Source organism: Capricornis sumatraensis, chromosome 7, assembly GCF_032405125.1.
Source record: "Capricornis sumatraensis isolate serow.1 chromosome 7, serow.2, whole genome shotgun sequence".
Taxonomy (NCBI): Eukaryota; Metazoa; Chordata; class Mammalia; order Artiodactyla; family Bovidae; genus Capricornis; species Capricornis sumatraensis.
In genome coordinates this window covers 8,340,428-8,367,230 of record NC_091075.1, presented here as the reverse complement: position 1 = coordinate 8,367,230, position 26,803 = coordinate 8,340,428, and the positions used below count along the sequence as shown (strand labels likewise).

The following is a 26,803-nucleotide window of genomic DNA, read 5'->3' as shown; positions in this document are numbered from 1 at the left end:
GAGTTCAGAGTTTCTCATGCCCAGCTAAGAATTGTTTCCCTGATATTTGCTCAATAAACCTGCTTAATATTTCCTTAAATAACCTGCTTAAGTAACCAGCTAAAGAAGTCAACAGAGGAGCCAAGTTGTAGAAAAACCAACAGGAGAATGTAACCAAATATTTTAAAATGCCCATCCACTTGTCTGTTCTGAGACAGAGTGAGTGCATCACCATGTCCTTTCAAGGGACTGAACCACTTGTGGTGCTGGGTGAGAGAACTAGAAGGCTCCTATTCTGCCTCTTAATTGGATAAGTTGCCTAAAACTCTTTGAGCTTCACTTTGCTCAGACTTAACAGAAATGATGCTGCTTACACCTCACTGGACTACCTAACATCATGTACTACTCATCACAAGACATGGCACACAGCAGCCTTAATAAAGGTAATTTCCCTCCTTCAAAGGGCCTAAGGCCGCCTAGACATCAGTCACCTCCCCCCAAGCAGACTCCACCCCCATTCTCCATTTGATTTTGCAGCCTCCAGAAGGTGTACATGCCTGAAGGAATGCCATCACTTTGCCTTAGGTTCCTCCTGCCCTGACATTCATACTGCCATCATTTTAAAAGGAGATAATGAAGAAAGCAAATGCATTCTTAAATTCAGGGAGAGATTCTCCTAAATAATATGTGCAAATGTTTAAAAAAAATACATGTTTATATGGGTTGCGTTGCTTTATGCACCCTGGTTTCCCTACTCTTAACCTGATTCTGTTATTTCTAAGCTACCCACAGGTATTCATATATTCCAAATGTATTAATTCATTGTTCAGCTTTAATAAGAATACTCTTAGGAAGAAAGCTCTATCAGTTGTTACAAAGGTCTATGTCCAGCTCGTCTATAAGCATAGATGGAAAGCAAAATAGACATTAAGCCCTGTACTTTTATTATCAGGTCTAGATGGACCTTTCGTTATGTACATTGGTTGGTGTTAGAGTTCTTGTTGGCTCTGTGACCAATACAAATATATAGTATAGCCAGGAAAAGTACGGTGCTCAGTTGTTAAGTCCTGTCCAGTTCTTGCGACCCCATGACTATAGCCTGTCAGGCTCCTGTCCGTGGATGTCCCGGATAATAATACTGGAGTGGGTTGCCAGGGACTGTTAACAGGTTAACTTTATAACCTCATCTTTCTTAAGCAGTGCTGGCAAGATTTCGGTTAGTGTTTCCGCATGCTCAAATTAGGGTTTGAACGTTAAGAAGTGAAATTTTGAAATGTTGTGGGTGTAGAAAACAACTATAAGAAGACAAATACTTTCAGTAGAAATTCTATTCTGGCCCGAATACTTCCTAAATTAGTAGGACATTTTATTCAGATAAAGAAATGTCCATGGGACAACACTGGAGTGGTATCAGGGATCATTGCGAGAGGAAAGATTTTAAAACAAACAGACAGACATATAAACATTCAGTCCCGTTCCATTTGCAAGCTGGGTCTGAAGCAGAATGGAAAGTGAGCTTGCTGTGGAGGTAGAATCGAGAGTTCAAGTCTCAGGGGCGGTCCTAAGACGGCGGAGGGAATAGGATGGAAAGATCACTTTCTCCCCACAACTTCATGGGAAGAACATTTGAGCCTGAGCAAATTCCACAAAACAACTTCTGAATGCTGGCAGAGGACATCGGGCACCCAGAAAGGCAGCCCACTGTCTTCAAAAGGAGGGAAGAAAAACTATAAAAAGAGAGACAAAAGAGGTAGGGACGGAGATCTGTCCCAGGAAGGGAGTCTTAAAAGAGGAGAAGTTTCCAAACACCAGGAAACACACTCACTGGCAGGTCAGTGGGGAGTTTTGGAATCTCAGAGGGCAACATAACGGGGAGGAACGCTAAATAAATAAATAAACCCCACCAATTACGTGCCTAACAGCAACTTCCAGCAGAGAAGTAGTCCAGACACTCACATTTGCCACCAGCAAGCAGGGGGCTGAACAGGGAGGTCTGGGCTGCATTGTAGGCACCTGGCCTGAATGCCCTGAGGGCAATCTGACCCAAACTGGGGGATAGCCAGACAGAAAGTAAAAAGAGAGAGAGAGAACTATCCTGGGAAAAGCCCTAGCCTAAGGCACTTCCTGGCCCACTCACAGAACAAAGGACTGAGCAGAGGAGAGCTAGCTGGCTGTGCACTGGCTGGAGACAGGGAGGCAGGCGGGGGCAGCCAGAGCCAGAAAGGGGCAATCTCAGCCCCAGAGGGGCATCCTCTACAAAACTGCAAGCAGGCTCCCATTTGCCTACCAAGGCTTCTTGGGATTCTGGGTGGTTGACATCTGCAGAGAGGGTCGCAGCCAGGATCAGCTCCCCAGGAGAGACATGGCATACCTGAGACGGGCACACCTGCTGCCACCCAGGAAACCGAGCGGCTGGGATGGAGGAGGTGATAAGACACACCACACCTGGGGGTGGCTGTGCTCGCCAAGCACCTGGTCGCCTGAGCTGCTCGGACCGGGGAAGGGCACAAGAGGCAGGTCCAACTGAGTCTGAGCCTTTGTGGAGTACCTGAGAAGCAACCTGAACCTGAGTGGCTTAGACCTGGGAAGTGCACGCAACCCAGGGCCCACCTCAGACAGTTCCAGGCAGAGCAACCTGGAGCCTGAGCAGTGTAGACTGGGAAAGCACACACACCGTGAGCGGGGGCAAACCCAGTGCGGCCGGGACCTTGTGAGCATACGCCAGTGATTTGTTTACAGTGTTCCAACCTGCCCACAGCACGACTGAATCACTTAGCCTAAATGAGTGACCACCTTCGATCCCCTATGTCAGGGCGGAAATTAGACACTGAAGAGACCAGCAAACAGAAGAAGCTAAAATAAACAGAGGGAACCGCTCTGGAAATGACAGGTGCAACAGATTCAAACCTTGTAGTTAGCACTGACTACATTGGAAGGGACCTATAGATCTTGAGAAGTGTAAGCTGGATCAAGGAACTGTCTGAAACTGAACTAACCCCACACTGCCCACAACAGCTCCAGAGACATTCCTAGATATATTTTTACCATTGTCATTAAAATATTTTTTTTTTTACTTTTTAAGTCCTCTGTTACTCCTTTAATTTTCATTTTGATAACCTAGTATTATCTTGCAGAAAAAGGACCCTATTTGTAAATCAAAGTACATTTATATATTTTTTATCATTTTTTGTGATTTTTTTTTTTAATATTGTATTTTGGGGAGTGTCACATTTACTCTAGACTTTTAATCTGTGCTTTTTGGTATTTGTTATCAATTTTGTACCTTTAGGAACCCAATCTTCTCTACCCATTTTTAGGTGGGAGTGTGATTACTGGCTTGATGGCTCTCTCCCCCTTTTGACTCTCCTTTTTCTCCACCAGGTCACCTCTATCTCCACCTCACCCTTCTCTTCCCTGCCCAACTCTGTGAATCTCTTTGTGTGTTCCGGGCTGTGGAGAACACTTAGGGAACTGATTACTGGCTGGTTCTGGTCTCTCTCCTTTTGAATCCCTGTTTTCTCCTCCCGGTCACCTCCGTCTCCTTCCTCCTTCTTCTCTTCTCTGTGTAACTCCATGAACCTCTCTGAGGGGTCCAGACTGTGGAGAGCACGCAGGGAATTGACTACTGGCTAGCTTGCTCTCTCCCCTTTTGAGTCCCCCTCTTCTTCTCCTGGTCAACTCTATCTCCCTCCTCCCTCTTCTCTTTTCCGTCTACTCTGTGAACCTCTCTGGGTGTCCCTCACTGTGGAGAAGCTTTTCATCATTAACCGAGATGTTTTATCATTGGTGCTGTACAGATAGAGAAGTCTCGAGGCTACTGTAAGAATAAGACTGAAAACCAGAGGCAGGAGGCTTAAGTCCAAACCCTGAGAACACCAGAGAACTCCTGACTCCAGGGAACATTAATGGATAAGAGCTCATCCAAAAGCCTCCATAGCTACACTGAAACCAAGCACCACCCAAGAGCCAACAAGTTCCAGAGCAAGACATACCACACAAATTCTCCAGCAATGCAGGAACATAGCCCCGAGCATCAATAAACAGGCTGCCCTCAGTCACACCAAACCCACAAGTCATCTCAAAACTCACTACTGGACACTTCATTGCACTCCAGAGAGAAATCCAGCCCCACCCACCAGAACATGGATGCAAGCTTCCCTAACCAGGAAACCTTGAGAAGCCACCTGCAAAACCCCAGCCACAGTGAGGAACCTCCACAATAAAGAGGAACCACAAGCTGCCAGAATACAGAAAGGCCACCCCAAACACAACAATCTCACTGTAGCTGAAGCTGAAACTCCACTGTTTTGGCCACCTGATGTGAAGAACTGACTCTTTGGAAAAGACTCTGATGCTGGGAAAGATTGAAGGCAGGAGGAGAAGGGGACGAGAGAGGATGAGATGGTTGGATGGCATCACCGATTCGATGGACATGAGTTTGAGTAAGCTCCGGGAGTTGGTGATGCACAGGGAAGCGTGGCATGCTGCATTCCTCGACCTCAAGGACTCGGGGTCACTGTAGTCCTTGGGGTCACAAAGAGTCGGACACGACTGAGCAACTGAACTCAACTGAATCGTGATGTCTCCTAAAGCTGTACTAGTTGCTTCTTGAAATCAGAACACTGTTATCCTTTCTGTGATCTCACAAGTGGGAAACTCCCCATGTCTTGGAGCAGATGGAAATTACTGCCCTTACAATGTGATTTGGGCTCTAGGATCTCCCATGGAGCCCTGGCAGCCTTGCTGTCTTTTGCATCAAAGCCAGTTACATTATTCACCTACCTGAAATCTCACTGTTATCAGTGATATCACTGTTAACACAACTCACTGAGTTCTCTCCAAAGAGAGAAGTGATATCTTCTCCAAATATCTTGAGACAGTTTTCAAGGAGGAACTTCATCAAAGAAACCTGTAACACAAAGGGGCAAAAGAAAGGGTGTATTACTGTTCATACGGCGTAATAGTAAATCACGTTTCATATGTGAATCTGGGCTCTGACACAAAATGCAAAAGATGTCTGAGAAAAATTCAGACTTGATTAAATACATGTATATATGGATATATATATATATATATTATATACATACATCAGTTTTTTCTAAGAAATCACGGATACTTTCAAGAGTAAATTGGGCACCAACTTTAACATTCTTTTAGTCATTGGGCTAAAGTTATAATATGTGGGCTGGTTTAATAGCTACAATTTTGTAATCATGGTTACATGCTTAAAACTAGGATGATTTGTAAGTAGCACACATGGGATGTTTGGGACAAAAGTGTATATTCTCTTACTAAGTTTTATTTAGTTTTATTAAATTTTTTCTAGTTTTAATGATATAGAATTTATATATAGCATCTTATTAAAACTTATTAAGTATCAAATACAACACAAATTGTGAAATTCACTTCAGTGAAGAAATATCTGAAAGTTAGGTAGCAGAGGTTTCTGTGTGGGGTGGGGGGCGGGAGGGGGGTTGTGGAGGAAGAAAGCATCTGGAGAGAAAACATGTCTGTCTGTCTGTCTACCTTGCCTTGCCTCACACTTGCTGTCTAGGGGAGCTTGGAGAAGAGCTGTGATCTTATTAGGCATGTTCTGGCTCTGTTAGGATGTTCTGAAATAGTTTACTAGCTTCCTCATCCTCTAGCGGAGACATAACAGAAGCCAGGTATTTTCCTGAATGAGCCACAACTGGCAGAGTGCGGCCAGCGTGTGTGGAGCCTCGGGTGCTCGTGTGGCCCAGGCCGCCTAAGATGTGCCGACAGGGACCAGATGTATTGGGTCTGTCATCGTTGTGTAATGATGAACTCACAGTTTGGAGGCTTGCACACCCTCAGTGATGAGGCTGAGAGTTGAACCTTGGCTCTCCGGTTCCGAAGCCAGGTTCTTTTCTATCATATCGTCCTACTCTTACCTCTCTGTTGTTTAATCCCTTGGATGGCAAAGGAGAAGTGACTCAGCTGTTCTCAGTTAAAATACACCTTCCCATGCCCAACCAGAGTAGGACTCTGCCACTCCAAGGCAGTGTAATTAAAATGTGCACTTTAAAACACGGGTTCACCAGCGTTAATACCACAGACTTCAGGTTCAAAATGGGGACTCTGCCCCACAAGGCATAAAGTGAGAGATCTTGTTACCTTTTTGCTGAGGTTTTCAAATGCTGACCTGCCAGAATTAGGCAGACAAAGAATGCTTGGCGTGAGATACAAGGCTAAATCATGAGCTCTCATCTGACTGGATGAGGAATGTTGCTCAATGTTGTGTAACACTCCAAAAAGGTGTCGCAGAAACACTACATTGGCTCTCGGTAGCTGGTCTACAAGCCTAATGACAGAAAAAGCACTTATGAATAAAGCGAGTCATTTTGCTTAGAAAGTGGAAATACAGAGAACGCAGTACATCTTTTCCTACCATGTACACAGTCCATTCTCACAGTGCCAGGCATGAATGCATACAAAAATGTTTCACTGATTTTAATTCCTGAACCAGATAAGCCCTACTCTGGTTAGTTATGTGTTTGTATTTAAGATCATACCCCTGGCGGATTGGTTCGTTATCGTCTCTTTCTAGGCCAGTGGATTTCATCTCCAACAGTTTCATGTATTCAGAAGGTGTAAAATGGTCAAGCATTCCATGTTAATAAGATTAGGAGAAAAACACAGTGTCACCAATAAGGCATGCATCTCCTTTCAAACTGGCTTCCAGGGGTATCCTCAAGTGAAAGCACTTGATACTGCTCATTATTTCAGATGACACAGCTGTAAACTATAAGCTAATATTTTCCTAAGAGTATGTTGGTTGTATTTTCTCAGAGTTGTGTAATTATTGCATCATTACCTCTGGGTCGCAGTTATTTTCTCCTCCTCATTCTCTTGATCAATAACAATAAGCCATTTATCGTAGAAACTGGCTGGAAAGATGCCTCCTTGGATATTTCGAAGAAAATCCTTATGTAGATCAAAAAATATATATTATTCTTATGATAAATTCAATGGAGAAATTGCAAAGAAAATATTTAGTTGAAAAATTCTATTCAGTCGGCAATTCCTTCACAGCCACGCAGACTGATTCACACAGAGCTTGGCTGTGATTCTCCACAGCCTTGCACACTCAGAAGTACTGGTTGGATTTTCCCCAACTAAAATGAGAAGCCTAAAAGTAGAGTCTAGGCTGTAGTGAGAATGAGGCTAAAGCTCCTTCTATCACCTGGAGCTTACTCTTTGTGTACATGTTAACACATTAGTACAGACTGGCAAGGTCTGGTGATAACTCACCCGAAATCCTATTTGTTTCTTGAAAAGAAATGCACATACCCATTTTGTTTGTTTACTTCAGACACAGTGCTTGCTCTGAATTCAAGAAAGAGAAGTTCTGAAATAAAACAAAACTACACCCCTACATGCTCTTATACACATATGAAGAGAAAACTGGAGGTATGTGTGCTCTTTGGGAAAAAGCTAGTATCGAAATCGCTTCGATCTTTTTCTTTAAAGAAAAAACCATATAAAAGTTCAGTTCTACAGACTTTCAAGCAGCAGGTGTTAGAAATAAACCAAAAGCCCCAATGGGTAAACTACACGTTACCCTTACAACTCTTTGAATGGAATATATCCTCCCCAAAGAGGAAACTGAAAATTTACATACATGGCAACTTCACACCTGTGGGATAGAATATGCAAATGTAAGCTTCCTAAGTGGAGGCCTGGAAAGTTTATCCTGATGACCAAGTCTTAATATGATAGAATGGGGCCTATTAAAATGGATGAAGTTGTAAACTGTTGTGCAAGCCTGAGGGGAAATGATTGCATTGCCTTGCCAGTTTCAAAGGCACAACTTGGTTCCACTGGTCTTAATATACAGCCTGACTTCTCTGAAGAGTATCTGCTTCAGGCAGTGTTTCTACGGCAACTGTCATGATTATAATCCTGTCAGCGTTCACTTGTTTCAGTACTTATTGAGCTGCTGTTTGTGTCCGGCACTCTTTTGAGTACTGAGGATAGACTATGAAGATAACGTACCGAGTCTCAGTCCTCTCATACTTTTTCTTGTGATTGGTATACAGTACCCAATCATGGTCATTAGGTTTTCACTCTGCTTCTTATGGAGTGTCCACAGTATATTGGGAGGGAGGAAGCACTCCATTTCAGTTCAGCCGTTCAGTCCTGTCCTACTCTTTGCGACCCCATGGACTGCACACCAGGCTTTCGTGTCCATCACCAACACCTGGGTCTTGTTCAGATTCATGTCCATCGAGTTGGTGATGCCATTCAACCATCTCATCTGGCTTTGGCTTCGGGGAGTCTGGGGCTGTGCAGCAGGCCCTTTGTGGTTAAGCCAGGACATGACTCATATGGAATATGCCATGGCTATTTGCCATTGGCCCTCTGTTTATAGACAGTTTAAGGGAAAACTCAATGTGGTTCTGACGATGTATTCACTTCTGATTTAGACCACCTCTGTGGTTGCTTGGACATATGGTATTATCCAGGCCAAAGGTGCAAAGTTGGATTCCCCACCAAGATCAATCAACTTTAGGAAGAGAAAACTCTGGGATTGTCTAAGACCTGTGCGCTTATAGCATGGAAACAGGCAAGAGCCTAGTAACTCTTGCTCACAAATCAAATCAGTTCCAAGTGTGCACCTGATAGAGGGTAGCACTCTACTTGCTATTTGCATACCTAGTGTGTATTATGATGGTGCAAGTGTACTAGGGCTCACCTCTAAGTCATATCTGCACTGTTGCTATTATCATGCAATCGAACATTAACAGGGGACAAGGAAACACCTCATGTTATTTAGTTTCTAAGATAATTTTAACAACCTGTCTATAGTGATTACTACATCAATATATTTTTCTTCATAGCTGCTCACAAGTTCCAAGATGGATTGATTAATTTTTTTGTTTCTGTTCTGTTATCGCCCTGGTAGAAATTTAACTACACGCTTGTGATTTAGCTGTATCATTTCAAACTCTGTCTATTTTTGTATAAATGTATGGAACTTTTCCAAATTCCAAACTGATTTTGACTGTTGGACTCACTTTAAAAATAAGATTTTTAGATGGGGCATATAGTAAAACTGGTTACCATGTAAATATAACCTCGGGTGGTGGGTTAAACTTACTGATATTAACAAAGGTTGTTAAAGATGGGAAGGGAGAAAAAAGGAGGAAAAAGGGGGAACAAATGGTGGAGACATCCCTACACTAATTTTAAAGTAAAAGGCATTGTTAGACAGGGGAAGGTAGGATGATGTAGTGATCAGAGATTTTGGTGGCCTCACTAAGCATTTTATGATTCATTGTAAGAGAAATGGGCTTCCTAGGTGGGGCTAGTGGTAAAAAAACCTGCCTGTCAATGCAGGAGATGCAAGAGAGGCAGGTTCAATCCCTGGCAGGAAGTTCCCCTGGAGTCGAGCATGGCAACCCACTCTAGTATTCTTGCCTGGAGGGTTGCATGGACAGAGGAGTCTGCTGGGCAACAGTTAAAAGGATTACAGAGAATCGGATGCGACGAGGCGACTAACACACACACACACACACACACACTCACGAGTTTACCATAATGAGTAAACATCTGTCTTGCATCCATGCTAAGTTGCCACAGCCGTGTCCAGTTCTGGGCACCCTCATAAACTATAACCTGCCAGACTCCTCCGTCCATACGACTGGAGACGTATGCCAGTCCCTGTTCCAGGGGATCCTTCCAACCTAGGGATTGAACCCAGGTTTCTTGCATTGCAGGCAGATTCTTTTACTGTCTGAGCCACCTGGGAAGTTACTTCTGTTAACTGTTTCCAAAAGCTTAAGATGAATTTTATTTTGGAAATGTTGCCTTCATTAGGAAGGTGATGAGGAAGTCATCCAAAGCTGGAAGCTTGTTTTGGTAAACGCTCAACGTGGTAAGTGGGTATTTTGAAATTGATTCTTCTTCTTCATGGAGTGTTCAGGAGCCAAGATGTGCAGTGAAAAAGGAAAATATCTAATGTATGGGGCTCATAACATTTGAGGTACCTTCCTTCAATTTTGACTTTGTGACGTGTTTTCCGCTTTTCAGATCCTTCCTCTCTTATGCCTATTATGTTTCTTGGGCATTCATAGTGAAGGACCAGTCATACAGCTTTAGACTGACTCTGCGTGTGGACGATGCTCAAACTTTCCTTACCTTTAAGACCGACGATACTACGAGAATGCATTCATCATCCAAGTTCACTTTGTGTCCAGCATTGAGTTTGTTCCTCAGGGCTATTGCGGATTTTATACTGGCTGGTTTTCTGAAGATGCCTTCTGTGAACGGCCCTTTTTGATTGATAAAGGAAAGCATCTCCTATAGGGAAGGAAAGAGAAGAAAACTGTGGGACATTTCCTGTCTAGTCTAGAAGCCCAGAGCACAAGCTTGCTCCTGTTTTGACAGAGCTGTGGTATATGAGGGTACAGTTCTAGAACAGCACCGAAGTCAATTTGAAATTTTTACTTCAGTGTCTGTAAATATATTTTCTACCCAACAATAAATTTGAGTCATACACTGAAACATTTTAAACACTTGTGTAGTCAGATTTTCTGTTTCAGTGAATTTACTGTATTAACTGTCTCTGCTTTGAGGCCTTTGTAGATTCACCCTCTCCTCCTTCACCGCTGCCTTCTCATTATTCCCTATTAGAGATGCTCTTCCCTGAGTGTGGAAATCTTTTTGCCATACTCACGCGCCATTTGTTTATTCCCCTTCCAGGGACTGTCCACCCCATTCATTCCTGTTTCCTGTATTCCCTCCCCTCAAACTCAGGCTCAATAGGCCCCTCCTCTCTGATCTCATTCCTTTCTCATCAGCCTCTCTAGCTCCTTTTCCTGTATTTTCATGTCCTCTGCTGTCTGCAAAGTTAGAGAGATAACAGATATTGGAGCCAGGTGTTTCAAGGATTGTGGAATCTGTTATGCTCCTCATCCACTGTGTGACTTTGGGCATAGCACGTTCTTGGGTGAGGCTCTTTTGTTTTTCATTTATGAAGTGAGGGTGGTGATAGTCATGGCTACCGCCTAAATTTTCTGTGAAAGCGCAAGGTCTGGGGTAGTAGCTAGCACATAACTGGTATGATAAATTTCTCCATATATACCATAAAATTCCCTGCATCTAGTGTAGTGCTTGGAGAGAGGGTAGACAGTGAACAAGAGTTAAATGCTTACACTTCAGTACACTAGCTTGATATAGCACAGTCCAAACTCTGTGACTCTCTTTTGACACATTCTGGCAGGATCAAAGGATTCATCTGTGCCAGAGGATGCCTACTTTATGCTTAAACACTTGAGTTACATATCAAATCCGCGTGAGACATTGTGAGTCATAGGGCGAGCAGACTCAGCTGAAGGAGACTTGAGACTAGTGTGGACTTCAAGGGAGGAGACCAGGAGACAGTGTGAGGATGAGGTGGACTCTCAGAGCTTCTTACACACAGAGTCTGAAGGAGAGTTACAGGGCTCCAAATAGCCTGGAGCGAAAACTCCCCTCCAGGTCCTCCCCACCGTTCTATGCAAAACCAAGAGCTCTCTCACCCAAAGAAAAAAATGGACATTGGGTTGAATACGCCCGGCTCCCAGCCGGTCCCAGCCTCTGGCCGATCTCCAAAATTCCTTGCCCCAGCTGTTGAAGAGATAACTACTCTGAACAACCTTGCAGAAGAACGGGCGCCCTTAAGACGGTAGCTTTCCACATCCATGCCTGTATAGATTTCCTCTTCTTGGGTAAGGGCAGCAGCTCCCTAATCTGACTGCTGCCCCGTCTCGCCCCATTAAAGGTGATCTGTAAGGTGCCCGGTGTCATCCTTTTTCTCAACCTCGCCTTCTCTAACTGCCTTACTTCACAGAGTCCACGTTAACTGGTCTGAGCTGGTATAGATGGGTGTTTGTTGAAATCGGTGGAATGGATGAGAGTAACTTTTCATCTTGTATTTGCCTTCTGACTCTGCAGTACCTAAATCAGATCTTTTTTTTTTGAAATAACATTGTGAAACTTATCGGACAAAGCCAGACTTCTTCATGTGGAGTAGATTGGGAAGAGAACACTTGATCTCTGCGAACGCCCCTCCTCAGGAAGGTTACAGAAACCAAAAGAAGACCTACCAGAATTGGGGTGCGCAGGGTGTCATTATCACATACATCCTCAAGAGGAGCTCCAAAGAGCTCTTTTTGCTTTCTGGGTGGTAGAGGTGGGTGTTGGTTGTCCTCGCGCGTCCTGGGGCGACACCAAAAGGCCCAGTTTTTGACAGAAGTCTTACTAACTCTCTTCTTGTCTGAATCAAATGTAGAAGAGAGATTTTCAGTAGTAGTAGCTTAGCTGATTTAGCCTATTTCCAACACTTACATTCAGCAGCATATTCATGGCAGAGGCTGAAAGAGAGAAACTGAACCATTTGTTATATAGAATTCCCCACATTCTGAAACAGGCTAATTGCATCCTTGTGGTGTTAACATGTTCTTCTTCCCCATATTCTGCAAACCTAGAGGCGTGATCAGACTCGGGGGTGATTCCCCCTGTGACAGTCTTCCCCAGACAGTGCCATCTATTCCCTTTGCCCTGTGTCATGACGCACTTAAGCTGTAGTTATACGGGTTTCCTAATGGTAAGTATTATCAGTGGATTCCGGTATCAGATCTCATTTTAAAAGCCAAAAATATTTAATATTCAAATCAAGCAGCATTTGGATATCATTTACTTTTGTAGTAAGTTTCCTTCCTCGGTTCAATTACCTGTTTGGCTTTCTGAGTACCCAGTCATGCCCAATTTTCTCCCATCAAAAGAATCGCCTTTCATGAGACATCCTGCCTGATCCTGCTTTTCAGTCAGCCTCTGGACCTCTCCTCTGGGAGGCCACACACCTCAGTCAACTCCAAGGATGACTTCCTGCCCTCAGGGTCTTGGGAAGTAGTCATTAAATGCAGACTATGTTGTAGGATTACAGCTGGCCATTTGTCTGTAACACCTTACTCAGCTAACCCAAGGATGAATGTTAACTACCACAGCCCCTGTCAAAGGAATGCAGATGAAGGGCTTTTCAAAGAAAGAGTGATCAGCAATGAAAAATGGAGTTCAGAGTTTCTCATGCCCAGCTAAGAATTGTTTCCCTGATATTTGCTCAATAAACCTGCTTAATATTTCCTTAAATAACCTGCTTAAGTAACCAGCTAAAGAAGTCAACAGAGGAGCCAAGTTGTAGAAAAACCAACAGGAGAATGTAACCAAATATTTTAAAATGCCCATCCACTTGTCTGTTCTGAGACAGAGTGAGTGCATCACCATGTCCTTTCAAGGGACTGAACCACTTGTGGTGCTGGGTGAGAGAACTAGAAGGCTCCTATTCTGCCTCTTAATTGGATAAGTTGCCTAAAACTCTTTGAGCTTCACTTTGCTCAGACTTAACAGAAATGATGCTGCTTACACCTCACTGGACTACCTAACATCATGTACTACTCATCACAAGACATGGCACACAGCAGCCTTAATAAAGGTAATTTCCCTCCTTCAAAGGGCCTAAGGCCGCCTAGACATCAGTCACCTCCCCCCAAGCAGACTCCACCCCCATTCTCCATTTGATTTTGCAGCCTCCAGAAGGTGTACATGCCTGAAGGAATGCCATCACTTTGCCTTAGGTTCCTCCTGCCCTGACATTCATACTGCCATCATTTTAAAAGGAGATAATGAAGAAAGCAAATGCATTCTTAAATTCAGGGAGAGATTCTCCTAAATAATATGTGCAAATGTTTAAAAAAAATACATGTTTATATGGGTTGCGTTGCTTTATGCACCCTGGTTTCCCTACTCTTAACCTGATTCTGTTATTTCTAAGCTACCCACAGGTATTCATATATTCCAAATGTATTAATTCATTGTTCAGCTTTAATAAGAATACTCTTAGGAAGAAAGCTCTATCAGTTGTTACAAAGGTCTATGTCCAGCTCGTCTATAAGCATAGATGGAAAGCAAAATAGACATTAAGCCCTGTACTTTTATTATCAGGTCTAGATGGACCTTTCGTTATGTACATTGGTTGGTGTTAGAGTTCTTGTTGGCTCTGTGACCAATACAAATATATAGTATAGCCAGGAAAAGTACGGTGCTCAGTTGTTAAGTCCTGTCCAGTTCTTGCGACCCCATGACTATAGCCTGTCAGGCTCCTGTCCGTGGATGTCCCGGATAATAATACTGGAGTGGGTTGCCAGGGACTGTTAACAGGTTAACTTTATAACCTCATCTTTCTTAAGCAGTGCTGGCAAGATTTCGGTTAGTGTTTCCGCATGCTCAAATTAGGGTTTGAACGTTAAGAAGTGAAATTTTGAAATGTTGTGGGTGTAGAAAACAACTATAAGAAGACAAATACTTTCAGTAGAAATTCTATTCTGGCCCGAATACTTCCTAAATTAGTAGGACATTTTATTCAGATAAAGAAATGTCCATGGGACAACACTGGAGTGGTATCAGGGATCATTGCGAGAGGAAAGATTTTAAAACAAACAGACAGACATATAAACATTCAGTCCCGTTCCATTTGCAAGCTGGGTCTGAAGCAGAATGGAAAGTGAGCTTGCTGTGGAGGTAGAATCGAGAGTTCAAGTCTCAGGGGCGGTCCTAAGACGGCGGAGGGAATAGGATGGAAAGATCACTTTCTCCCCACAACTTCATGGGAAGAACATTTGAGCCTGAGCAAATTCCACAAAACAACTTCTGAATGCTGGCAGAGGACATCGGGCACCCAGAAAGGCAGCCCACTGTCTTCAAAAGGAGGGAAGAAAAACTATAAAAAGAGAGACAAAAGAGGTAGGGACGGAGATCTGTCCCAGGAAGGGAGTCTTAAAAGAGGAGAAGTTTCCAAACACCAGGAAACACACTCACTGGCAGGTCAGTGGGGAGTTTTGGAATCTCAGAGGGCAACATAACGGGGAGGAACGCTAAATAAATAAATAAACCCCACCAATTACGTGCCTAACAGCAACTTCCAGCAGAGAAGTAGTCCAGACACTCACATTTGCCACCAGCAAGCAGGGGGCTGAACAGGGAGGTCTGGGCTGCATTGTAGGCACCTGGCCTGAATGCCCTGAGGGCAATCTGACCCAAACTGGGGGATAGCCAGACAGAAAGTAAAAAGAGAGAGAGAGAACTATCCTGGGAAAAGCCCTAGCCTAAGGCACTTCCTGGCCCACTCACAGAACAAAGGACTGAGCAGAGGAGAGCTAGCTGGCTGTGCACTGGCTGGAGACAGGGAGGCAGGCGGGGGCAGCCAGAGCCAGAAAGGGGCAATCTCAGCCCCAGAGGGGCATCCTCTACAAAACTGCAAGCAGGCTCCCATTTGCCTACCAAGGCTTCTTGGGATTCTGGGTGGTTGACATCTGCAGAGAGGGTCGCAGCCAGGATCAGCTCCCCAGGAGAGACATGGCATACCTGAGACGGGCACACCTGCTGCCACCCAGGAAACCGAGCGGCTGGGATGGAGGAGGTGATAAGACACACCACACCTGGGGGTGGCTGTGCTCGCCAAGCACCTGGTCGCCTGAGCTGCTCGGACCGGGGAAGGGCACAAGAGGCAGGTCCAACTGAGTCTGAGCCTTTGTGGAGTACCTGAGAAGCAACCTGAACCTGAGTGGCTTAGACCTGGGAAGTGCACGCAACCCAGGGCCCACCTCAGACAGTTCCAGGCAGAGCAACCTGGAGCCTGAGCAGTGTAGACTGGGAAAGCACACACACCGTGAGCGGGGGCAAACCCAGTGCGGCCGGGACCTTGTGAGCATACGCCAGTGATTTGTTTACAGTGTTCCAACCTGCCCACAGCACGACTGAATCACTTAGCCTAAATGAGTGACCACCTTCGATCCCCTATGTCAGGGCGGAAATTAGACACTGAAGAGACCAGCAAACAGAAGAAGCTAAAATAAACAGAGGGAACCGCTCTGGAAATGACAGGTGCAACAGATTCAAACCTTGTAGTTAGCACTGACTACATTGGAAGGGACCTATAGATCTTGAGAAGTGTAAGCTGGATCAAGGAACTGTCTGAAACTGAACTAACCCCACACTGCCCACAACAGCTCCAGAGACATTCCTAGATATATTTTTACCATTGTCATTAAAATATTTTTTTTTTTACTTTTTAAGTCCTCTGTTACTCCTTTAATTTTCATTTTGATAACCTAGTATTATCTTGCAGAAAAAGGACCCTATTTGTAAATCAAAGTACATTTATATATTTTTTATCATTTTTTGTGATTTTTTTTTTTAATATTGTATTTTGGGGAGTGTCACGTTTACTCTAGACTTTTAATCTGTGCTTTTTGGTATTTGTTATCAATTTTGTACCTTTAGGAACCCAATCTTCTCTACCCATTTTTAGGTGGGAGTGTGATTACTGGCTTGATGGCTCTCTCCCCCTTTTGACTCTCCTTTTTCTCCACCAGGTCACCTCTATCTCCACCTCACCCTTCTCTTCCCTGCCCAACTCTGTGAATCTCTTTGTGTGTTCCGGGCTGTGGAGAACACTTAGGGAACTGATTACTGGCTGGTTCTGGTCTCTCTCCTTTTGAATCCCTGTTTTCTCCTCCCGGTCACCTCCGTCTCCTTCCTCCTTCTTCTCTTCTCTGTGTAACTCCATGAACCTCTCTGAGGGGTCCAGACTGTGGAGAGCACGCAGGGAATTGACTACTGGCTAGCTTGCTCTCTCCCCTTTTGAGTCCCCCTCTTCTTCTCCTGGTCAACTCTATCTCCCTCCTCCCTCTTCTCTTTTCCGTCTACTCTGTGAACCTCTCTGGGTGTCCCTCACTGTGGAGAAGCTTTTCATCATTAACCGAGATGTTTTATCATTGGTGCTGTACAGATAGAGAAGTCTCGAGGCTACTGTAAGAATAAGACTGAAAACCAGAGGCAGGAGGCTTAAGTCCAAACCCTGAGAACACCAGAGAACTCCTGACTCCAGGGAACATTAATGGATAAGAGCTCATCCAAAAGCCTCCATAGCTACACTGAAACCAAGCACCACCCAAGAGCCAACAAGTTCCAGAGCAAGACATACCACACAAATTCTCCAGCAATGCAGGAACATAGCCCCGAGCATCAATAAACAGGCTGCCCTCAGTCACACCAAACCCACAAGTCATCTCAAAACTCACTACTGGACACTTCATTGCACTCCAGAGAGAAATCCAGCCCCACCCACCAGAACATGGATGCAAGCTTCCCTAACCAGGAAACCTTGAGAAGCCACCTGCAAAACCCCAGCCACAGTGAGGAACCTCCACAATAAAGAGGAACCACAAGCTGCCAGAATACAGAAAGGCCACCCCAAACACAACAATCTCACTGTAGCTGAAGCTGAAACTCCACTGTTTTGGCCACCTGATGTGAAGAACTGACTCTTTGGAAAAGACTCTGATGCTGGGAAAGATTGAAGGCAGGAGGAGAAGGGGACGAGAGAGGATGAGATGGTTGGATGGCATCACCGATTCGATGGACATGAGTTTGAGTAAGCTCCGGGAGTTGGTGATGCACAGGGAAGCGTGGCATGCTGCATTCCTCGACCTCAAGGACTCGGGGTCACTGTAGTCCTTGGGGTCACAAAGAGTCGGACACGACTGAGCAACTGAACTCAACTGAATCGTGATGTCTCCTAAAGCTGTACTAGTTGCTTCTTGAAATCAGAACACTGTTATCCTTTCTGTGATCTCACAAGTGGGAAACTCCCCATGTCTTGGAGCAGATGGAAATTACTGCCCTTACAATGTGATTTGGGCTCTAGGATCTCCCATGGAGCCCTGGCAGCCTTGCTGTCTTTTGCATCAAAGCCAGTTACATTATTCACCTACCTGAAATCTCACTGTTATCAGTGATATCACTGTTAACACAACTCACTGAGTTCTCTCCAAAGAGAGAAGTGATATCTTCTCCAAATATCTTGAGACAGTTTTCAAGGAGGAACTTCATCAAAGAAACCTGTAACACAAAGGGGCAAAAGAAAGGGTGTATTACTGTTCATACGGCGTAATAGTAAATCACGTTTCATATGTGAATCTGGGCTCTGACACAAAATGCAAAAGATGTCTGAGAAAAATTCAGACTTGATTAAATACATGTATATATGGATATATATATATATATATTATATACATACATCAGTTTTTTCTAAGAAATCACGGATACTTTCAAGAGTAAATTGGGCACCAACTTTAACATTCTTTTAGTCATTGGGCTAAAGTTATAATATGTGGGCTGGTTTAATAGCTACAATTTTGTAATCATGGTTACATGCTTAAAACTAGGATGATTTGTAAGTAGCACACATGGGATGTTTGGGACAAAAGTGTATATTCTCTTACTAAGTTTTATTTAGTTTTATTAAATTTTTTCTAGTTTTAATGATATAGAATTTATATATAGCATCTTATTAAAACTTATTAAGTATCAAATACAACACAAATTGTGAAATTCACTTCAGTGAAGAAATATCTGAAAGTTAGGTAGCAGAGGTTTCTGTGTGGGGTGGGGGGCGGGAGGGGGGTTGTGGAGGAAGAAAGCATCTGGAGAGAAAACATGTCTGTCTGTCTGTCTACCTTGCCTTGCCTCACACTTGCTGTCTAGGGGAGCTTGGAGAAGAGCTGTGATCTTATTAGGCATGTTCTGGCTCTGTTAGGATGTTCTGAAATAGTTTACTAGCTTCCTCATCCTCTAGCGGAGACATAACAGAAGCCAGGTATTTTCCTGAATGAGCCACAACTGGCAGAGTGCGGCCAGCGTGTGTGGAGCCTCGGGTGCTCGTGTGGCCCAGGCCGCCTAAGATGTGCCGACAGGGACCAGATGTATTGGGTCTGTCATCGTTGTGTAATGATGAACTCACAGTTTGGAGGCTTGCACACCCTCAGTGATGAGGCTGAGAGTTGAACCTTGGCTCTCCGGTTCCGAAGCCAGGTTCTTTTCTATCATATCGTCCTACTCTTACCTCTCTGTTGTTTAATCCCTTGGATGGCAAAGGAGAAGTGACTCAGCTGTTCTCAGTTAAAATACACCTTCCCATGCCCAACCAGAGTAGGACTCTGCCACTCCAAGGCAGTGTAATTAAAATGTGCACTTTAAAACACGGGTTCACCAGCGTTAATACCACAGACTTCAGGTTCAAAATGGGGACTCTGCCCCACAAGGCATAAAGTGAGAGATCTTGTTACCTTTTTGCTGAGGTTTTCAAATGCTGACCTGCCAGAATTAGGCAGACAAAGAATGCTTGGCGTGAGATACAAGGCTAAATCATGAGCTCTCATCTGACTGGATGAGGAATGTTGCTCAATGTTGTGTAACACTCCAAAAAGGTGTCGCAGAAACACTACATTGGCTCTCGGTAGCTGGTCTACAAGCCTAATGACAGAAAAAGCACTTATGAATAAAGCGAGTCATTTTGCTTAGAAAGTGGAAATACAGAGAACGCAGTACATCTTTTCCTACCATGTACACAGTCCATTCTCACAGTGCCAGGCATGAATGCATACAAAAATGTTTCACTGATTTTAATTCCTGAACCAGATAAGCCCTACTCTGGTTAGTTATGTGTTTGTATTTAAGATCATACCCCTGGCGGATTGGTTCGTTATCGTCTCTTTCTAGGCCAGTGGATTTCATCTCCAACAGTTTCATGTATTCAGAAGGTGTAAAATGGTCAAGCATTCCATGTTAATAAGATTAGGAGAAAAACACAGTGTCACCAATAAGGCATGCATCTCCTTTCAAACTGGCTTCCAGGGGTATCCTCAAGTGAAAGCACTTGATACTGCTCATTATTTCAGATGACACAGCTGTAAACTATAAGCTAATATTTTCCTAAGAGTATGTTGGTTGTATTTTCTCAGAGTTGTGTAATTATTGCATCATTACCTCTGGGTCGCAGTTATTTTCTCCTCCTCATTCTCTTGATCAATAACAATAAGCCATTTATCGTAGAAACTGGCTGGAAAGATGCCTCCTTGGATATTTCGAAGAAAATCCTTATGTAGATCAAAAAATATATATTATTCTTATGATAAATTCAATGGAGAAATTGCAAAGAAAATATTTAGTTGAAAAATTCTATTCAGTCGGCAATTCCTTCACAGCCACGCAGACTGATTCACACAGAGCTTGGCTGTGATTCTCCACAGCCTTGCACACTCAGAAGTACTGGTTGGATTTTCCCCAACTAAAATGAGAAGCCTAAAAGTAGAGTCTAGGCTGTAGTGAGAATGAGGCTAAAGCTCCTTCTATCACCTGGAGCTTACTCTTTGTGTACATGTTAACACATTAGTACAGACTGGCAAGGTCTGGTGATAACTCACCCGAAATCCTATTTGTTTCTTGAAAAGAAATGCACATACCCATTTTGTTTGTTTACTTCAGACACAGTGCTTGCTCTGAATTCAAGAAAGAGAAGTTCTGAAATAAAACAAAACTACACCCCTACATGCTCTTATACACATATGAAGAGAAAACTGGAGGTATGTGTGCTCTTTGGGAAAAAGCTAGTATCGAAATCGCTTCGATCTTTTTCTTTAAAGAAAAAACCATATAAAAGTTCAGTTCTACAGACTTTTAAGCAGCAGGTGTTAGAAATATACCAAAAGCCCCAATGGGTAAACTACACGTTACCCTTACAACTCTTTGAATGGAATATATCCTCCCCAAAGAGGAAACTGAAAATTTACATACATGGCAACTTCACACCTGTGGGATAGAATATGCAAATGTAAGCTTCCTAAGTGGAGGCCTGGAAAGTTTATCCTGATGACCAAGTCTTAATATGATAGAATGGGGCCTATTAAAATGGATGAAGTTGTAAACTGTTGTGCAAGCCTGAGGGGAAATGATTGCATTGCCTTGCCAGTTTCAAAGGCACAACTTGGTTCCACTGGTCTTAATATACAGCCTGACTTCTCTGAAGAGTATCTGCTTCAGGCAGTGTTTCTACGGCAACTGTCATGATTATAATCCTGTCAGCGTTCACTTGTTTCAGTACTTATTGAGCTGCTGTTTGTGTCCGGCACTCTTTTGAGTACTGAGGATAGACTATGAAGATAACGTACCGAGTCTCAGTCCTCTCATACTTTTTCTTGTGATTGGTATACAGTACCCAATCATGGTCATTAGGTTTTCACTCTGCTTCTTATGGAGTGTCCACAGTATATTGGGAGGGAGGAAGCACTCCATTTCAGTTCAGCCGTTCAGTCCTGTCCTACTCTTTGCGACCCCATGGACTGCACACCAGGCTTTCGTGTCCATCACCAACACCTGGGTCTTGTTCAGATTCATGTCCATCGAGTTGGTGATGCCATTCAACCATCTCATCTGGCTTTGGCTTCTGGGAGTCTGGGGCTGTGCAGCAGGCCCTTTGTGGTTAAGCCAGGACATGACTCATATGGAATATGCCATGGCTATTTGCCATTGGCCCTCTGTTTATAGACAGTTTAAGGGAAAACTCAATGTGGTTCTGACGATGTATTCACTTCTGATTTAGACCACCTCTGTGGTTGCTTGGACATATGGTATTATCCAGGCCAAAGGTGCAAAGTTGGATTCCCCACCAAGATCAATCAACTTTAGGAAGAGAAAACTCTGGGATTGTCTAAGACCTGTGCGCTTATAGCATGGAAACAGGCAAGAGCCTAGTAACTCTTGCTCACAAATCAAATCAGTTCCAAGTGTGCACCTGATAGAGGGTAGCACTCTACTTGCTATTTGCATACCTAGTGTGTATTATGATGGTGCAAGTGTACCAGGGCTCACCTCTAAGTCATATCTGCACTGTTGCTATTATCATGCAATCGAACATTAACAGGGGACAAGGAAACACCTCATGTTATTTAGTTTCTAAGATAATTTTAACAACCTGTCTATAGTGATTACTACATCAATATATTTTTCTTCATAGCTGCTCACAAGTTCCAAGATGGATTGATTAATTTTTTTGTTTCTGTTCTGTTATCGCCCTGGTAGAAATTTAACTACACGCTTGTGATTTAGCTGTATCATTTCAAACTCTGTCTATTTTTGTATAAATGTATGGAACTTTTCCAAATTCCAAACTGATTTTGACTGTTGGACTCACTTTAAAAATAAGATTTTTAGATGGGGCATATAGTAAAACTGGTTACCATGTAAATATAACCTCGGGTGGTGGGTTAAACTTACTGATATTAACAAAGGTTGTTAAAGATGGGAAGGGAGAAAAAAGGAGGAAAAAGGGGGAACAAATGGTGGAGACATCCCTACACTAATTTTAAAGTAAAAGGCATTGTTAGACAGGGGAAGGTAGGATGATGTAGTGATCAGAGATTTTGGTGGCCTCACTAAGCATTTTATGATTCATTGTAAGAGAAATGGGCTTCCTAGGTGGGGCTAGTGGTAAAAAAACCTGCCTGTCAATGCAGGAGATGCAAGAGAGGCAGGTTCAATCCCTGGCAGGAAGTTCCCCTGGAGTCGAGCATGGCAACCCACTCTAGTATTCTTGCCTGGAGGGTTGCATGGACAGAGGAGTCTGCTGGGCAACAGTTAAAAGGATTACAGAGAATCGGATGCGACGAGGCGACTAACACACACACACACACACACACACTCACGAGTTTACCATAATGAGTAAACATCTGTCTTGCATCCATGCTAAGTTGCCACAGCCGTGTCCAGTTCTGGGCACCCTCATAAACTATAACCTGCCAGACTCCTCCGTCCATACGACTGGAGTCGTATGCCAGTCCCTGTTCCAGGGGATCCTTCCAACCTAGGGATTGAACCCAGGTTTCTTGCATTGCAGGCAGATTCTTTTACTGTCTGAGCCACCTGGGAAGTTACTTCTGTTAACTGTTTCCAAAAGCTTAAGATGAATTTTATTTTGGAAATGTTGCCTTCATTAGGAAGGTGATGAGGAAGTCATCCAAAGCTGGAAGCTTGTTTTGGTAAACGCTCAACGTGGTAAGTGGGTATTTTGAAATTGATTCTTCTTCTTCATGGAGTGTTCAGGAGCCAAGATGTGCAGTGAAAAAGGAAAATATCTAATGTATGGGGCTCATAACATTTGAGGTACCTTCCTTCAATTTTGACTTTGTGACGTGTTTTCCGCTTTTCAGATCCTTCCTCTCTTATGCCTATTATGTTTCTTGGGCATTCATAGTGAAGGACCAGTCATACAGCTTTAGACTGACTCTGCGTGTGGACGATGCTCAAACTTTCCTTACCTTTAAGACCGACGATACTACGAGAATGCATTCATCATCCAAGTTCACTTTGTGTCCAGCATTGAGTTTGTTCCTCAGGGCTATTGCGGATTTTATACTGGCTGGTTTTCTGAAGATGCCTTCTGTGAACGGCCCTTTTTGATTGATAAAGGAAAGCATCTCCTATAGGGAAGGAAAGAGAAGAAAACTGTGGGACATTTCCTGTCTAGTCTAGAAGCCCAGAGCACAAGCTTGCTCCTGTTTTGACAGAGCTGTGGTATATGAGGGTACAGTTCTAGAACAGCACCGAAGTCAATTTGAAATTTTTACTTCAGTGTCTGTAAATATATTTTCTACCCAACAATAAATTTGAGTCATACACTGAAACATTTTAAACACTTGTGTAGTCAGATTTTCTGTTTCAGTGAATTTACTGTATTAACTGTCTCTGCTTTGAGGCCTTTGTAGATTCACCCTCTCCTCCTTCACCGCTGCCTTCTCATTATTCCCTATTAGAGATGCTCTTCCCTGAGTGTGGAAATCTTTTTGCCATACTCACGCGCCATTTGTTTATTCCCCTTCCAGGGACTGTCCACCCCATTCATTCCTGTTTCCTGTATTCCCTCCCCTCAAACTCAGGCTCAATAGGCCCCTCCTCTCTGATCTCATTCCTTTCTCATCAGCCTCTCTAGCTCCTTTTCCTGTATTTTCATGTCCTCTGCTGTCTGCAAAGTTAGAGAGATAACAGATATTGGAGCCAGGTGTTTCAAGGATTGTGGAATCTGTTATGCTCCTCATCCACTGTGTGACTTTGGGCATAGCACGTTCTTGGGTGAGGCTCTTTTGTTTTTCATTTATGAAGTGAGGGTGGTGATAGTCATGGCTACCGCCTAAATTTTCTGTGAAAGCGCAAGGTCTGGGGTAGTAGCTAGCACATAACTGGTATGATAAATTTCTCCATATATACCATAAAATTCCCTGCATCTAGTGTAGTGCTTGGAGAGAGGGTAGACAGTGAACAAGAGTTAATGCTTACACTTCAGTACACTAGCTTGATATAGCACAGTCCAAACTCTGTGACTCTCTTTTGACACATTCTGGCAGGATCAAAGGATTCATCTGTGCCAGAGGATGCCTACTTTATGCTTAAACACTTGAGTTACATATCAAATCCGCGTGAGACATTGTGAGTCATAGGGCGAGCAGACTCAGCTGAAGGAGACTTGAGACTAGTGTGGACTTCAAGGGAGGAGACCAGGAGACAGTGTGAGGATGAGGTGGACTCTCAGAGCTTCTTACACACAGAGTCTGAAGGAGAGTTACAGGGCTCCAAATAGCCTGGAGCGAAAACTCCCCTCCAGGTCCTCCCCACCGTTCTATGCAAAACCAAGAGCTCTCTCACCCAAAGAAAAAAATGGACATTGGGTTGAATACGCCCGGCTCCCAGCCGGTCCCAGCCTCTGGCCGATCTCCAAAATTCCTTGCCCCAGCTGTTGAAGAGATAACTACTCTGAACAACCTTGCAGAAGAACGGGCGCCCTTAAGACGGTAGCTTTCCACATCCATGCCTGTATAGATTTCCTCTTCTTGCGTAAGGGCAGCAGCTCCCTAATCTGACTGCTGCCCCGTCTCGCCCCATTAAAGGTGATCTGTAAGGTGCCCGGTCATCCTTTTTCTCAACCTCGCCTTCTCTAACTGCCTTACTTCACAGAGTCCACGTTAACTGGTCTGAGCTGGTATATAGATGGGTGTTTGTTGAAATCGGTGGAATGGATGAGAGTAACTTTTCATCTTGTATTTGCCTTCTGACTCTGCAGTACCTAAATCAGATCTTTTTTTTTTGAAATAACATTGTGAAACTTATCGGACAAAGCCAGACTTCTTCATGTGGAGTAGATTGGGAAGAGAACACTTGATCTCTGCGAACTCCCCTCCTCAGGAAGGTTACAGAAACCAAAAGAAGACCTACCAGAATTGGGGTGCGCAGGGTGTCATTATCACATACATCCTCAAGAGGAGCTCCAAAGAGCTCTTTTTGCTTTCTGGGTGGTAGAGGTGGGTGTTGGTTGTCCTCGCGCGTCCTGGGGCGACACCAAAAGGCCCAGTTTTTGACAGAAGTCTTACTAACTCTCTTCTTGTCTGAATCAAATGTAGAAGAGAGATTTTCAGTAGTAGTAGCTTAGCTGATTTAGCCTATTTCCAACACTTACATTCAGCAGCATATTCATGGCAGAGGCTGAAAGAGAGAAACTGAACCATTTGTTATATAGAATTCCCCACATTCTGAAACAGGCTAATTGCATCCTTGTGGTGTTAACATGTTCTTCTTCCCCATATTCTGCAAACCTAGAGGCGTGATCAGACTCGGGGGTGATTCCCCCTGTGACAGTCTTCCCCAGACAGTGCCATCTATTCCCTTTGCCCTGTGTCATGACGCACTTAAGCTGTAGTTATACGGGTTTCCTAATGGTAAGTATTATCAGTGGATTCCGGTATCAGATCTCATTTTAAAAGCCAAAAATATTTAATATTCAAATCAAGCAGCATTTGGATATCATTTACTTTTGTAGTAAGTTTCCTTCCTCGGTTCAATTACCTGTTTGGCTTTCTGAGTACCCAGTCATGCCCAATTTTCTCCCATCAAAAGAATCGCCTTTCATGAGACATCCTGCCTGATCCTGCTTTTCAGTCAGCCTCTGGACCTCTCCTCTGGGAGGCCACACACCTCAGTCAACTCCAAGGATGACTTCCTGCCCTCAGGGTCTTGGGAAGTAGTCATTAAATGCAGACTATGTTGTAGGATTACAGCTGGCCATTTGTCTGTAACACCTTACTCAGCTAACCCAAGGATGAATGTTAACTACCACAGCCCCTGTCAAAGGAATGCAGATGAAGGGCTTTTCAAAGAAAGAGTGATCAGCAATGAAAAATGGAGTTCAGAGTTTCTCATGCCCAGCTAAGAATTGTTTCCCTGATATTTGCTCAATAAACCTGCTTAATATTTCCTTAAATAACCTGCTTAAGTAACCAGCTAAAGAAGTCAACAGAGGAGCCAAGTTGTAGAAAAACCAACAGGAGAATGTAACTAAATATTTTAAAATGCCCATCCACTTGTCTGTTCTGAGACAGAGTGAGTGCATCACCATGTCCTTTCAAGGGACTGAACCACTTGTGGTGCTGGGTGAGAGAACTAGAAGGCTCCTATTCTGCCTCTTAATTGGATAAGTTGCCTAAAACTCTTTGAGCTTCACTTTGCTCAGACTTAACAGAAATGATGCTGCTTACACCTCACTGGACTACCTAACATCATGTACTACTCATCACAAGACATGGCACACAGCAGCCTTAATAAAGGTAATTTCCCTCCTTCAAAGGGCCTAAGGCCGCCTAGACATCAGTCACCTCCCCCCAAGCAGACTCCACCCCCATTCTCCATTTGATTTTGCAGCCTCCAGAAGGTGTACATGCCTGAAGGAATGCCATCACTTTGCCTTAGGTTCCTCCTGCCCTGACATTCATACTGCTATCATTTTAAAAGCAGATAATGAAGAAAGCAAATGCATTCTTAAATTCAGGAAGAGATTCTCCTAAATAATATGTGCAAATGTTTAAAAAAAAATACATGTTTATAT

The 26,803-nt window shown here is 43.7% G+C and overlaps 2 protein-coding genes across 2 annotated transcripts; both read right to left on the bottom strand.

Moving 5' to 3' along the window:
- Positions 1-843: 843 nt before the first annotated feature.
- LOC138082251 (rho GTPase-activating protein 20-like) lies at positions 844-12,552 on the bottom strand. Its single transcript, XM_068975553.1, has 7 exons — positions 12,401-12,552; positions 12,090-12,201; positions 10,141-10,302; positions 6,815-6,924; positions 6,115-6,301; positions 4,762-4,888; positions 844-875 (listed from the first exon to the last, which is right to left on the bottom strand). Exons 1-7 carry the CDS (start codon positions 12,550-12,552, stop codon positions 844-846), a joined length of 882 nt encoding a protein of 293 aa, XP_068831654.1.
- Positions 12,553-13,895: 1,343 nt separating this feature from the next.
- On the bottom strand, positions 13,896-25,603 carry LOC138082249 (rho GTPase-activating protein 20-like). Its single transcript, XM_068975551.1, has 7 exons — positions 25,452-25,603; positions 25,141-25,252; positions 23,193-23,354; positions 19,867-19,976; positions 19,167-19,353; positions 17,814-17,940; positions 13,896-13,927 (listed from the first exon to the last, which is right to left on the bottom strand). Exons 1-7 carry the CDS (start codon positions 25,601-25,603, stop codon positions 13,896-13,898), a joined length of 882 nt encoding a protein of 293 aa, XP_068831652.1.
- Between the last annotated feature and the right edge of the window lie 1,200 nt (positions 25,604-26,803).

Bases quoted from the DNA above. Each gene is read 5' to 3' on its own strand.
- LOC138082251 (XM_068975553.1), bottom strand. From the start codon at position 12,552: ATGACACAGGGCAAAGGGAATAGATGGCACTGTCTGGGGAAGACTGTC. The intron at 12,202-12,400 runs GTGGGGAATTCT...GTGTCGCCCCAG, and splicing joins CAATTAGCCTGTTTCAGAAT to GACGCGCGAGGACAACCAAC. The intron at 6,925-10,140 runs GTAAGGAAAGTT...GATCTACATAAG, and splicing joins TAGTATCGTCGGTCTTAAAG to GATTTTCTTCGAAATATCCA.
- LOC138082249 (XM_068975551.1), bottom strand. From the start codon at position 25,603: ATGACACAGGGCAAAGGGAATAGATGGCACTGTCTGGGGAAGACTGTC. The intron at 25,253-25,451 runs GTGGGGAATTCT...GTGTCGCCCCAG, and splicing joins CAATTAGCCTGTTTCAGAAT to GACGCGCGAGGACAACCAAC. The intron at 19,977-23,192 runs GTAAGGAAAGTT...GATCTACATAAG, and splicing joins TAGTATCGTCGGTCTTAAAG to GATTTTCTTCGAAATATCCA.